At 46.4% G+C, this 15,364-nt stretch overlaps 1 protein-coding gene across 2 annotated transcripts in view; it reads right to left on the bottom strand.

Annotated features, from left to right (window-relative positions):
• The window catches only part of LOC311234957 (SH3 and PX domain-containing protein 2A-like), a 134,372-nt gene that overhangs the window by 82,467 nt on the left and 36,541 nt on the right, over window positions 1–15,364 (bottom strand). For both annotated transcript variants that reach the window (XM_084322246.1, XM_084322247.1), the window contains exon 6: window positions 2,590–2,621. In XM_084322246.1, the coding sequence (XP_084178372.1) occupies window positions 2,590–2,621 (32 nt within the window). The remainder of the gene's footprint in view (window positions 1–2,589; window positions 2,622–15,364) is intronic.

Genomic DNA, 15,364 nt, shown 5'->3' with positions numbered 1-15,364 from the left:
ACTGAATATGAAGGTATACCGTCATGGATCCATGCAATGGTATTGGATGGATTTTTACTATACCGTCGTCAACTGTGAATTAAAGAGAATTCCTTGCAGCAGTATTAAAAATTTTAAGAAAATAGACCATTTTGAATTAAATAGGACTGTAACGGACCACTTGAGATGAAACATGTATAGGCAATATCCTTTGCTGTTTATATTCAGTATAATTATGTATGCCTTGAAATGACGTGTGGGATTTGACCGGAGTTCGGTACCCGTAGGCCTACATAAATCTGTCCCTATTGGCGCACCGCAGATCAGTACAGCTGAAAGCGCTTGTTAAGTGATGTAGTCGGCAGCAGGAACGTTTGGTGCGTCTTTTTGTATCGCTTTTGTATTTCTGTGCGACTTTTATCCTTTTGTATCCCCATGTATTGACCGTGTGTTTTAAACGGAAGAAAGGACCTTTTCGGATTATGTTTGCATTCCTTGGAGAGCGCAGCAAGGTATGCTGTGTTGTTTATTTGATTATGGTTGTAACTTTGTAGAATGAAATTCGTGAATGAATGATTTTATGTCTTGTGTAGGAATGTAATCCTTGTAGTTTGATACCAATGTTATTTAGTTTAGTGTTTGTACTGTACTGTGGAAACCATTATGTGAAATGTTTGTTTGTCTGTTTATGTACGTATGTACGGTGCTAAGATGACGTCACGGATGGACAATTAAATAAAGATCGTCTTATGCATCAGTCAAGACTCTGTCGTTTTGATCCAAGGGCTGTAACAAGGACTCTGAGAATTGTAAATATGTCGTATCACAATGTAATTTCTACTGGAAAACTATTATACTGTCGGATCTCAGAAAGATATTGTGATAGAGACACCGGGTTCGACTCCGGCTGTCGGCGTTGCCTCCAGCTTGAGCCAGCCGTCATACTGACTCAATTGGCAGAGTTAGTGGGTGGAAGTCGATGGGTGGTAATCTGGACGTTGTGGACAGTGACTCCTACAGGTCGGTTGGGGGACGCCTGCACAGCAGAGACAGGAAATGGCGGGGGTAGTGTGAGCCTCCCACACGTTACACCTCGCCAATGAGAGTCCGCGCTGGCAGGTGAAAAGATGTGACAGGCTGCCTCCTCGTGTATCGGAGGGGACACGTGATGCAAGGCTTCTATCCTCCCTACAACCGGCCAGTGGGGGGCATATGCGAGCAACGTTCAAAACAGGGGAGGGGAGAATTGGCACAATGGAATTGGGATGGGAGAAAAATAGAAAAAGAGGAGAAAAAGTGAATACAAAAACAAACAAAAAGATATTGTGATATGATATTTTGGTCCAGTCCTAGGCGCAGTGAAGGAGATAGTGGAGGACCTATGTGTACCTGGTATCAGCCGTAAGGTTAGAAAACCAACAGCATCAAACATGAGGTATGGAATCGTTGTTTCCACCATTAGATTCTATCCCTATTCTTAGATGTGCATCAATAAATCTTGATCGTAAACAAACAGGATGTAGACGACAAGCAACAAACAGCCTGTGTATTTGACCTCTGACCTTTCCGAATGAGCCAGCTGAGTGTAATTTAAAACTGTGCACGTTAACGTTAAGAGGCTGCATGAGTGGATTTCCAGGCAGTCAGTCAGTGCGCCTCTAACTGGAAGCCAATCTAATATCTAGCACAGACTGAATGCAGGCTACTAGACGCACACACATGCCTGAAATAAGACAATCTTTCCATTTCGCTATGTGGCAGGAATTCACCGTTACGTAAAGCCCCAATGCCATGGAGCATATAATGAAATTAGGTTGGAGTCTTATTCCATTTTAGTAGCCGACTGACCGCAATACAGATCAGCTGGCAAGATTACTACCAACTATGTCATACTTATTTTTTTCTCAACAGAGAAAACCGTATTTGCAAGTGCGCATTCGATTGCTCAACTAACATATGTTATTTCGTAATGCATGCGGGTATTCTAAGATTGTGTGCATGCGGCGTGCACGTGCACACACACACACAGGGAAGGGAAAACACATGGTAATGCTACACATTCACACAGCTGTTCGCTAAGCCCCTCTCAAAACCTTTCTTGCACCCACGCCTGCATCCCAATGCTCAGCTAAGTGATGCGCACGCACGCACACACCCACACACACATGCTCACACACACACACACCACCCCGACACCCAGTACAGTGAATAGAGCATAGCTGCAGAAACAGGTGGTCATTCGTCCATCGCTGGCTGTTTGCTTAACCCTTTCATCGCAACAGAGCCGTGCTGGGCCCGGGTGTACGTCTTAAGTACCTGGACTGATATGTTATTATCATGAGAGTTCATTCTTCATTGCACAGCACTTTACTCTGCTGCTTTTATTCTGTCCGCAGAAAGTTTACCTACCGCCAGGAGGTGGCTCGGAACTTAGGTTGTTTTTGTACTAAACTATGTTCTACATGTTAAACTATAACTATCGTATATTAGTGAGATAAACTGCCATATGTCATTGTGTTATGTCAACAACAAAGACAATCGAATATCATACAAAACCATACCTGATTTATTTACCAGTTTATCAAGTTAAACAGATTGTGTTTCTCTTACCTGATTTGCGTCTGCAGGAGCCGCCATAGTCTCTGAAACAGAAACAACACCAGAGAGGCATGGTCAGTGTGTGTGTGTCTGTGTGTGTGACAGAGAGAGAGAGAGAGAGAGAGAGAGAGAGAGAGAGAGAGAGAGAGAGAGAGAGAGAGAGAGAGAGAGAGAGAGAGAGAGAGAGAGAGAGAGAGAGAGAGAGAGAGAGAGAGAGAGAGAGAGAGAGAGAGAGAGACAGGTCAGGGCATTAGTGAAATAGACGCAGCTCGCACCCTATACGAGCAGCCAGCTAAAGCTGGTTCTGCACTCAGTCACCATCCAACTATGTCGCTATCAGCTCCCAGCCACCAGCCGAGCCCTCATTAAGAATGTATATACCGTAGAATCCAACCGTCACTGAGAGGGGGGGGGGGGGGGGGGTGGGCGCGAGGAAGTGTGTGTCGAGGGCAGGGAGGTTTTTCTTCATGTACATACAGTACAGTACACATGGTGTTTGCTCTAAACAAAATACATGTATAGGAAAAGGCTGAAATCTATGGCGGCGGTGCAGCTGCGGCTGGGCAACAGAGCAACATTCTTGTTCACTCACACAACAGTGTCACATCTTTGGGACGTGTTCTTTTCACTTTTTAAGATACAGTGTCCCTCGGTTCCAAAGCTCGTACCAAACACGTCTTTGTGAATGGGTGACTGTTAGAATTAATGAGCGCGTTCTGTCCTTTGAAATGTATCCAGCGAGAGGGTTCCAGACCAGTGCCAAACTGTCACTGTGTGTGTGCGTGTGTGTGTGTGTGTGTGTGTGTGTGTGTGTGTGTGTATGTGTGTGTGTGTGTGTGTGTGTGTGTGTGTGTGTGTGTGTGTGTGTGTGTGTGTGTGTGTGTGTGTGTGTGTGTTTGTGCAGTGCACAGACTCACGCTCATGAGTAAGTGTGTGCATGAGCACATGGGCTCGTTTGTATGTATGTGTGTGTATGTATGTATGAGCATGCATGTGTGTGTGCCTGTGTGCCTGTACAGCTGTGTTTTATGGAAATGCTAGCTGTCTGCAGGTTCTCAGTGAAAACAGAGCTGAGGGACTAAAGGTTGCGGCGGATGGCAACAGACACCTGGCCTGGTTGGCGAGGCCAGCAGCAATACTGTAGCCATGGCAACCACAGTTATGGACATGACTGCTGTTTGAATAGACCCTGTCAAACATTTCAAAGGTACTGTTTGTCAAGCTTTTGTGTTGCATGGGGCTACAGTAGAACTACTAAGATAAAGCATCACATATAGAACTGAAATGTACTTTGTAAACAAAAGCTTTTTTTTCTCTATAAGCTATTTTTGGTATATTAACCCTTTCAAGTAGGGATGTCCGATATTATCGGCCTACCGATATTATCGGCCGATATCGGCATTAAAATGTGATATCGGAAAATATCGGTATCGGTTTTCAAATATTTTTTTTTTTATTTGTTTACATTTCTATAACCTTTATTTACCCAGGCAAGCAAGTAAGAACAAATTCTGATTTTATTTATTGTCAAAAGTATGCATAATGTTGTGTTAATTCCACAACAAGAGATATGTAATGTTAATTACCTGAAATTATTCCGTTTTTTGGGGGGGGAAACCCTGCATATATCGGTATCGGTTGATATCGGTTGATATCGGTATCGGAAATTAAGAGTTGGACAATATCGGTATATCGGTATCGGTAAAAAAGCCAATATCGAGCATCCCTACTTTCAAGTGTACATTTTGTTGGAATGCTTTCTCAGAATTCTCTTTTTACCACTCAATAGGTAAATTTTCGGTCAAGTTATTGCATTAGCAAACATTGCACCAGGAAATTTACTTTGGTCTGTTTTGAATGTACACGTTGTCAAGATGAAACCGTCCATAGCTTTCACCGGCCAGTAGCCATTGTGACAAAATCATTACAACATTCACATCTCAAAGATTCAGGTGAGATTGTTAACGAGAGGTTACTTGATGTACATGATTAAAGAGCCCATTTTCTACTTGAATATGAAAGCACACCATTACGAGGAAGAGGAGAGGAAGGCGTCGACTCGTTTTCTTTTTACTTTGATAAACCTTCTTAAAACTAAAATATAGAAATACTTGAAGCAACCCAATCTGGTGTGAGTTAGACACAGTTGCTGCTAAAAGGTTCCAGCTAAGCTAGAGTACACGTTTTTTTTTACAGAGGTTTTTGTACAAGTAACAAACAAACGTTGCTGTTCTTTTGGACCAATGCTTTTCCAGATGCACGATCAAGCGGTCATAAGACATCCCCCCACGAGACATGTAAATAACTTGCACGCTTCATAAAAAAACGCAAAAAAGTCATTAAATATTACCTCAGTTTGGGGAAAAAAAGAATAAAAAGAAAAGAAATTCAGCTGTGCAGACACTTGTATTCAATTGCTAAATAGGATCGAGCATAAAATACATAAATGTTTACGTTGGATGTTCATGAAACATGAAATAACACTAGCAAGCCACCCTGCAGAAAGAATGCCAGGACGTTATATATGAGGGGTGGATGTTGAATGCTGGTTCCCTGCCAACACAAACACTGCTGCACTTTAATACATACAGAAAATACTGCTAGATGGTAAATCCTAAGCCTGATGACGCACACGTGTTACAGTATAGCTGTGACAACAACTGTAACAAAAAATAAACACTGTATCAGGGTTTAAAACCAAACGTGACCAGATCATAGGCTTTCATTTCCTTAGGTCACACGATGGGGGCAGAGTGGAGTGACTGTCAGAAGTATTACTTGAGATAACGTTACATCACACGACTGAAATACAGCGCGCATGTGGTTATGGTTTCAAATACTTTACGAAGCACTTGATGTGACTCGCTTGGCAGCAGGAACAAACCCTCAGAAGTCACAACTCCGCCCCCTTTCATCGCTCCATCGAGGCAAACCGAACGTCTTTTTTTATTTTAACCTTTTTTTTGTCTAGCATGCAGTCACGTTTCACTATTCTGAAAGCGTTCCATGGCGTATTACACAGATGTATTTTTTATTTTATTTTTTTGTAGGGAGGAGAGGAGCAAAGGGGAGGATCAGTGGGGGGGGGGGTGGAGAGGAGTCTGGGAGGAGCAAAGGGGAGGACTGTGGGGGGGTGGAGAGGTGTCTGGGAGGAGCAAAGGGGAGGACTGTGGGGGGGGGGGAGTCTGGGAGGAGCAAGGGGGAGGACTGTGGGGGGTGGAGAGGAGTCTGGGAGGAGCAAGGGGGAGGACTGTGGGGGGTGGAGAGGAGTCTGGGAGGAGCAAGGGGGAGGACTGTGGGGGTGGAGAGGGTCTGTGAGGAGCAGGGGGGAGGAAGAAACCCTCCCCAACATGTCCAAATGACTACAGACCGGTGGCACTCACCTCTGTGGTCATGAAATGTTTCGAGAGGCTGGTCAAGGACCACATTTGTGCCTCCCTCCCCAGTGATATGGACCCTATGCAATTTGCATACAGGACAAACAGGTCCACTGACGACGCGGTCTCCCAGGTACTGCACAGCACTCTCTCCCACCTTGACCGTCAGAAGGGGGGCTATGTGAGACTGTTGTTCATTGACTACAGCTCAGCGTTCAACACCATAGTCCCCACCAGACTGGTGGACAAGCTGATCGAGCTAGGTCTGAGCTCCGCCCTGAGCGCCTGGGTACTGGACTTTCTGAGTGAAAGACCCCAGGCGGTCAGGGTGGGGGGTCAGACCTCCAACACCATCACCCTGAGCATCGGGTCCCCCCAGGGCTGTGTTCTAAGCCCCCTGCTGTACTCACTCTACACACACGATTGTGTGGCCAAGTTCAGCTCCAACTCCATAGTGAAGTTCGCAGACGACACGGTGGTGGTGGGGCTGATCTCGGACAACGACGAGAAGGCCTACCGGGAGGAGGTTGAGGTACTGGAACGTTGGTGCCAGGACAACAGCCTGCTCCTGAACATTGGTAAAACCAAGGAGCTGATCGTGGATTATAGGAGAGGACAGCAGGAGACACACACACCACTGATGATTAACGGGGCTACCGTGGACAGGGTGAGCAGCTTCAAGTACCTGGGGGTCCACATCTCAGAGGATCTGACATGGTCAACACACATAGACACAGTAGTAAAGAAAGCGAAGCAGCGCCTCTACCACCGGAGACAGTTAAGGAAGTTCAGAGTATCGGGGAAGATACTCCAGTCCTTCTACTCAGGAGCTGTAGAGAGCATCTTGACCGGAAACATCACTGCCTGGTATGGGAACAGCACGGCACAGGACAAGAAGGCCCTACAGAGAGTGGTGCGCTCAGCCGAGCGTACCACGGGTATTGCGCTACCTCCCCTGCAGGCTCTATACAACAAGAGGTGCAAATCCAGAGCCTGCAGGATAATGAAAGACCCCCACCACCCCAATAACAGCCTGTTCCAGCTGCTGAGGTCAGGCAGACGCCTGCGAACCCCAGCTACTAGGACGGAGAGGCTTAGGCTAAGCTTCTTCCCCCAGGCCATCAGAGCCCTGAACAATGAACATTGAGAGACACAGAAACTGAACTATCCACACACAAGCACACACAAGCACACACACGACACGCACGCTGAGCACGCTCACACACTAGCAGCCACTTTAACACTCATGCCGCACACACGCACACTTATGGCCAGAGGAAAGGCCACTTTAAACTAGTAAAACAACAGGAACAGTGTATTGCACTACTAAAGCTACCTAGCAGAGAGGGTCTGTGAGGAGCAAAGGGGGAGGACTGTGGGGGGGGGTGGAGAGGAGTCTGGGAGGAGCAAAGGGGAGGACTGTGGGGGGGTGGAGAGGAGTCTGGGAGGAGCAAAGGGGAAGACTGTGGGGGGGGGGGGTGGAGAGGAGTCTGGGAGGAGCAAAGGGGAGGACTGTGGGGGGGGTGGAGAGGAGTCTGGGAGGAGCAAAGGGGAGGACTGTGGGGGGGGATGGAGAGGAGTCTGGGAGGAGCAAAGGGGAGGACTGTGGGGGGGGGTGGAGGGTCTGTGAGGAGCAGGGGGGAGGACTGTGGGGGGGGGGGTCTGTGAGGAGCAGGGGGGAGGACTGTGGGGGGGGGGGAGGGTCTGTTAGGAGCAAAGGGGAAGACTGTGGGGGGGTGGAGAGGGTCTGGGAGGAGCAAAGGGGAGGACTGTGGGGGGGGGGGTGGAGAGGAGTCTGGGAGGAGCAAAGGGGAGGACTGTGGGGGGGTGGAGAGGAGTCTGTTAGGAGCAAAGGGGAAGACTGTGGGGGGGATGGAGAGGGTCTATGAGGGGACAGCCCAGTGACACTGGAATAATTCTCCTGGAGATGACTGATTAAACACACAACCCTGCCCCTGTCCTCTCTCCTCCTCCTCCTAACACGAGTAAAGTCTAATAGATAAGTCCAAACACTATTAAAATGTTTAAGACTGTGTCTTCTGAGGGGAGTTGAGATGTGTGTGTGTGTGGGGGGGGGGGCAGTTCAGATATGGTTAGGGGTGGGACGATACATCGATCCAGATCGATATATTGATCTATTATCAATGATCCAATAGGAGCGATGTAACGTAAAGAGATCGGTTCATATTGCGATACTCTTATTTTGAAAATCCCCTGGCGAGTATATCCGCCCAACATCAACAGTAGCTCCGCGTCTGTAGACGTTACAGCATAGTTCCAGAGTCCGCCTATTTTGCCACTCTAAATAAGTGCCTGCTGTTTTTTTCCACAATGCATCTAACATGCTTTGCATCCCCGCCATTCATTTATGCCCACGTCGCGTTAAAGACCCAAATTAATGTTACGTTAGCGTAAGCTAACCCTGATCAGAGCCATAGAGAGAACGGGGACTGGGGAAGGGGGGTGAGGGGCATTCTCCCTTTCTGTGTGTGTGTGTGTGTGTGTGTGTGTGTGTGTGTGTGTGTGTGTGTGTGTGTGTGTGTGTGTGTGTGTGTGTGTGTGTGTGTGTGTGTGTGTGTGTGTGTGTGTGTGTGTGTGTGTGTGTGTGTGTGTGTGTGTGTGCAGGGCCGCCTGGGAGAAATGCGAGGCCCTGTGCGAGATTTAAACGCGAGATTTTTTTCTTTTTTTCATACAGTCAACATATTCTTAAATAATAGCGCTGCCCGAGGCTGGGCATGATGCAGTCAACATATAGCAAGAGAGAGAGCGAGAGAGAGCTCCCGTTCTACAGTCAATATACAGTGTTATCGCTGCACAGACCCGGCAATGCCCCTGACCCTCCACCAGAGCAAGGCCAGAGAGAGAGAGATAGAGAGAGATAATGTCTGTTTGTGTGTGTGTGTTAGAGAGAGAGCATGTATATGTGTGTTAGAAAGAGAGAGAAATATATAGAGAGAGAGCATGTCATTTTGTGTGTTAGAGAGAGATATAGAGCATGTCTGTGTGTTAGAAAGAGAGAGAGAGAGAGAGAGAGAGCATGTGTGTTTGTGTGTTAGAGAGAGAGAGCATGTCTGTGTGTGTGTGTGTTAGAGAGAGAGCATGTATGAGAGAGATAAGCAAAGATGAGCCCCTAAAGGATATTCAACTTTTAATGGAAGAACAAAACAGAAGGAAAAGATAACTTCACAAAGGCAACATGAATATACATAGATCCAAAAGGACAAAGATCAACACTTAAATCCAAAGAGAAGAGGGTCTATACCAGAGAAAACAAAGTAGCAAGGAGCCAATGGCCGACATCAGCTAAATAGGCTAACTGCAAATAGAGTAGCCAGGTACTGACACCAGGCCACACACAGCTTTGGCCAACGCTACCCAAGCTACACAAACGACCAAGACAATTCACACACAGCACATGTCGTACCTCCAAATGTTGTGAAGTAACATATGTTTTGCCTGGAAAAAAACATCGTTATTAACAAAACATTCGGGAGGGGAAGGAAGAGTGGGGTAATGTCCAATGGACATCTTACCTGCACCAAGGAACGCAGGGCGAAAGGCCGCAACACAGGTCTCCACGTTGACGAAATGCCTCTCGCTGGCGGGACAAAAAGAAGCTATGGCCGGGGCCTTGTCATGGTGCAGGCCCGACTACATCTTCTGTCAAAGATGATGTCGTAGTCAGAGTGCCAGGGCCTGCTATTCTCACGGCTAATGTCAATGGTCGTAGCACAAGCTAACAGCTAACTCTAGGCTAACTGATAGCATCAAGCTAACGTTCCCAGCTGAGCGAAAACGAGCAGCTAACGTCGTAGCTAAACAGCTAACTGGCTAACAGTTAGCTCAACCCGGCTATCGCTAACCACTAGCTAACGCAGAAAAACTGTACAACGTGAGAAAAGCAATACAGGCCAACACTTCAGACAGCCGCTGTGTTTTCCTCTTCTCATCCGAAGAGGGAAGGGAAAAAGAAGGCAATACACGTCCCACTACAGAGTGGTGTTTACCATAGCGGTGCCGGCAACAAGTCCCTCGCGGACTATAGCCGACTTGAGCATGGAGATATTCTCATAATGAAACACCAAGCTCACCTCCCTCGCACCAGGTGCTGACACCAGGCCACACACCGTTAGCTACTACAACAGCTAGCCGGCCCGTTTGGCTCCCGAGAGAGAGAGAGAGAGAGATATATCCACGGCGGGAATAGAATAGAGTGCATTAAAAACTCACCAAACGTCCAAGAGGATGGAGACAACCGCGTGGAGTTGACGAAGTTCATCTGCCGAATGACCGTCCTCTTCATCTTGGCATAACAATGCTGCACGCGCTCTCTCTAGGTTAGCTAACGCTAGTTAGCCTTTAGCTAAGCTAGCTACTAGCCGACATCATCATGGCTATCCCGACTGAACCACACGTTAGCACTCAATATTATAACGTAGCTAAAGCTAACTAGCTGTCCCTGCCTTTAGCCGGGATGGCTAGCCTGACTGAACTGTCTAACATGCAACAACTTTCATCTTCAGTCCATCTGCCGAATGACCGTCCTCTTCGTTTTGGCTGGCATAACTAAGCATAACCTCCAAAGCTGCACGCGCGAAATAGTCAAACGCAGCTGACGCACGCCGGCATACACATGATGTAACCCCTCCCTTCTTGAAACCAATCTGCAGAGCCCCAGAGCTCCAATAGAGAATAGTGCAGAGCCGCAGAGCCAGGAACATTCTACAAACGTGTCTAATGTGAAATATATAAGCATATAAGCTAAACTAGATTTTAGGTCTGTGATGAAAAAGGGCCTCGCGGGAAGGGGGGCATCGCAAAAAAAAATTAAAAATAAATAATAATAATAAAATAAATAATAAATAAAGATTTTTTTTTTTTTTTTTTTTGCGAGGCCCCCCTTCCCGCAAGGCCCTGTGCGACCGCACTGCTCGCACACCCCCTGAGGCGGCCCTGTGTGTGTGTGTGTGTGTGTGTGAAGGGGTTTTAGGTTGAGTGTTAACAATAGATTGTTTTTCATTTAAATGTCTGGAAGAGCTCAAAAATACAAATGTCAAATGATATTTCCGTTGCCTTTTTTTAGTTGATCTAAATGTTACTGATTGTGTTAAATGGGCATATAATATCGTCTGATATAGATCGCAGGCACCTGAATCTAATCTAATCGTATCGTATCATGGCAGACTTTGTGATATCAGCAAATATCGTATCGTTGTCCAAAGAATCAATATCGTATTGTATCGTGAAACTGGTGATTCCCACCCCTAGATATGGTGTCACATACATCTAAGGGCCCTTTCTCACTCACTGCTCTGTGTCGAATCAGACCTGGCTCGCATCAGAAAAGGGTGTGTCTGTCTGAGTGAGAACGCTGTCCCCCGTCCCCGCCCCCCGCTGATTCGACCCCGGGGGCGCTGAACCTGGACCACTGAAATAGGTGGTCTCAAGCGCGCACCCGTGGTCGACCAGTAGATCAATGACATTCAATATAATGCATATAATCGATGCAGCAATGTTACTAGTAAAAGCTAACTAGCGTTTAGCCGTTAGCTTAGCGCTATCGTTAAAACGCTCAAAAGCGGACTCTACAACACCATCCATTCGTGATAAAATGGGGTGGGTTATATTGACAAGGCTTGAAAACAGAGGTTCAAATATAACTTCATATTTATTGGCCATTTGTTCATTTTATATCAGCATCCAGAGTCCGCAGTCGTGTTAAGACATTCCTGTTTACATTTTCGGTCGACCAGTAGATCAATGACATTCAATATAATCGATGCGAGCAATGTTACTAGTAAAAGGTTAAAGGGGCTATGCACTGCTATTCCTAGCACTATTTGGGCAACTTTACACAATTCCTGTTAGTCTATTGAAGACATTTGTAAGGTTTTTTTCAAAAAAATTCATTGTTTTATATTTCTAATCAAGTACTCGAAACCATCATTTTTCAGCCTCAAGAAATCAGGCTGTTATGGCCTGGCTCCGCCCATAAGCACTTTGAGTGACAGTCAGACCACAGTCTGCACTGGTAGAGGGAGGGAGGGAGGGGGGGGGAAGAGAGAGAGAGTTCAGTTCAGTTCAGAGTTTTTATTTGCCACATGGAATAATACAATCATAGTTTCTTCATTAAAAAATCATAAATAGTCATTCCATGGACAAAAGGAGCAGGAAGAAGAATAAATCTTATAGTTACCTGCCCCTTATTCCTAAACTAACATGTATTTTCTTAATGGTCGGCGTATAACCTTATTTACACAAATAATCATTTATACCATGAGAGAGAGAGAGAGAGAGAGAGAGAGAGAGAGAGAGAGAGAGAGAGAGAGAGAGAGAGAGAGAGAGAGAGGGGCTCTCTCTTCCTTTCTCTCCCTCCAAAGCGCACGGCCCCGCAGCTCCACTCGCTGATGAGACGGGGCAGCTTTTTTCTTTCTTTCAATCTCCTGTGTGGCGCGCGGCCGGCAGGTACCCCCCCCCCCCAAGTGCCCCCTCTCTCTCCCTCCCTCCTTCTCTCTTCCTTTCTCTCCTTTCTCTCCCACTCGGCTCTCGCTGATGAGACGGGGCAGCTTTTATCTTTCTTTCAATCTCCCGTGTGGCGCGCGGCCGGCAGGTACCCCCCCCCCAAGTGCCCCCTCTCTCTCCCTCCCTCCTTCTCTCTTCCTTTCTCTCCTTTCTCTCCCACTCGGCTCTCGCTGATGAGACGGGGCAACTTTTTTCTTTTCTTTCTTTCAATCTCCCGTGTGGCGCGCGGCCGGCAGGTACCCCCCCCCCCCCCCCCAAGTGCCCCCTCTCTCTCCCTCCCTCCCTCTCTCTTCCTTTCTCTCCTTTCTCTCCCTCTCGGCTCTCTCTTCCTTTCTCTCCCTCCAAAGCGCACAGCCCCACAGCTCCACTCGCTGTCTAGTCTAGGTAGAATGGGGGCGGGCATTAGCTCCAACCACAGAGCCAATCGCATCACTGTGCGCCGAATGACGTGACTCAGGACTTCAAATCAAAATGACGCGATTTACTAGAGGACGAGAGGGGCTGGGCTGAATCGGAGCAATCCGCCAATATGGTATTTAGACCCTAAAACACATTGATACGAACTCCTATTACTATAATACAATGCTAGAGACTGAAAAATGACATTTATAATGCATAGCCGTTAGCTTAGCGTTATTGTTAACCCTGCAAAACGATCAAAAGCGGACTCTACAACAGAGTTCCATTCGTGAGAAAAGGGGGGTGGGTTATATTGACAAGGCTTGACAACAGAGGTTCAAATATAACTTCATATTTATTAGTTATTTGTTTCTTTATATCAGAATCCATTCTCCAGTCTCCGTGTTAACACTTCCTGTGTTTACATTTCGAGCGTGACATCATCGACTACGGCAAGCTTACAAGCTCAAAACGCAAACCGTAAACAAAACCCAGAGCGCACCCAGACTGAAGTGTGTACACAAACTAGAGGGGGGAGAGGGGGGGGGGGTTCGCATCAGATCTCGGAACGGGCAGAACGGAACGAAATAGAAACGAATAGGGTGAGTGAGAAAGGGCCCTAACATACATACACACTGTGACGAGCCTGGTGGTGTTCAGACTCGTCACGGTTAAAAAACAAACAAATTCAATTGTCCACACAAGTGCAATATCAATCAATACGAATATTTATTGAATCAAGGCAGAATATAGTCCGATGGGCAAATGGAATGGTCGTAATACAGTCCGAGGTCCGAAACACAAAACAGGCTCTCGTACAGAAAATGGATTGTTCAATACTCGTGTAGTCGTCCGGTCCAGGGTCAGTACACAAGGGGGTTTCTCAGCCAGTCTAGGGTCCAGTACACAATGAACACCTTCTCGCCTTCACCTCTCATCTCACTACCTCTCACCTCGCAAAACTCCGTAAACAAACAATCTCTTTCTCTCAATACTCGCTCCTACCTCACCTCCTCTCCACTCAACTCTATCTGTCCTAGTGTATTATAGTGTGTCTGGTGTGTGTGTGTGGGATGTGGGTGATCTAATGGTGCACAGGTGTGTTCTATCAGTACTAATCAGCTGCCTAATTGCTTCCACTCCTCCCGTGGCAATAGTATCGCCTGTCCTTCACATGAGACGGGGGGTGATATCTGCCACATTTCCCCCCCCGAGGCGAGAACAACATAGTGCAATAACCCATCTGGGGTGGCAAACACTGTTTTATCCCTATCTTCGGGAGCCAGGGGAACCTGCCAGTAGCCTTTAGTGAGGTCTAAGGTGGTAATGAACCTCGCCTTTCCTAGCCTTTCAATAAGTTCATCCATTCAGGGCATAGGGTAGGCATTGAATTTGGAGATGGCGTTCAACTGGCGGAAATCATTACATTCCATCTGGCTTAGGGACTAGTACGATGGGGCTACACCTGTCATGGTCCCAGCCGGGGACCCTCCCTGAACAATGTGAACAGTGGTTTTCTGCCGCCCTCTGGTGGCCAAACGCAGCAACTCCAGATACTGGACCTTCTATGCATAGGTGTCAAACTCATGGCCCGCGGGCCAAATGTGGCCCGCCACGTCATTTGATGTGGCCCCCAAGAGCTCTGGTAAAAAAAAAGAAAAAGAAATATATATATATATATTTTAAACATTAATCTTGGGTTAAAAAATAGCGGCGTTAAAATAATTGTGGGTTAATGCGTTAATAAAGCTTTAACTTTGACAGGCTTAGTTATTACACATTCTTACACATACATGTATGTTGAACATCTGAGGTATTGATGAAGTAACAAAGGAAAAAAGCCAAAAGCACTTACTCCTCAGACATTCTTTGACAATTTTACAGCCCAAAATACAAAAAAGATCCAGGCGGAATAGGTAACAAAGGGTTGAAGAAATATTGTCTGAACTGTCAGATGCAAACTGGCTGTGTGACATAACCTAGCATCTTGCTCAATTGAATAAGAAGCTGTAGGGACGCAAACAAGTCCCACCCAAAACTTGACCAATATAGTTGTGAACTGAGACAACCCTTATTTTGTTATTTTTGAGTACAGTTACAGTTGTGTGTTCATGCAGACACATAATAGCAATTTCATTACGAATGTAATATGTGTATTGAGCTGTACTGTACTGTACCCATTCTGCAATCTGTTAATTAAAGTTAATTAAACTATCTTCCATTAGTTGGATGTATGGCCTCTGCAAGGTTGTGTGCAGCCATTTGTTTTTGTAACATCTGCTACATCTGTCCCACGTGTTCTTTGCAGCTCACAGTTGTTAGTTCTGCCCCTCTTGACTGTGACAAAAAGGTTTTGAACAAACTTAATGTCATTGATTGATTGATTGAAAACTTTATTAACAGATTGCAGAATGGGTACAATACAGTACAGCTCAATACACACAATTGTTAAGGGGATGCAGACCAGAGAAAGACTTTCGTCTTGTTTA

This window comes from Notolepis coatsorum (genome assembly GCF_963971535.1).
Source record: "Notolepis coatsorum genome assembly, chromosome: 9".
In the NCBI taxonomy this organism is placed as follows: domain Eukaryota; kingdom Metazoa; phylum Chordata; class Actinopteri; order Aulopiformes; family Paralepididae; genus Notolepis; species Notolepis coatsorum.
Note: the sequence above shows the minus strand (reverse complement) of the source record. Positions and strands in the feature narration are given on the sequence as shown.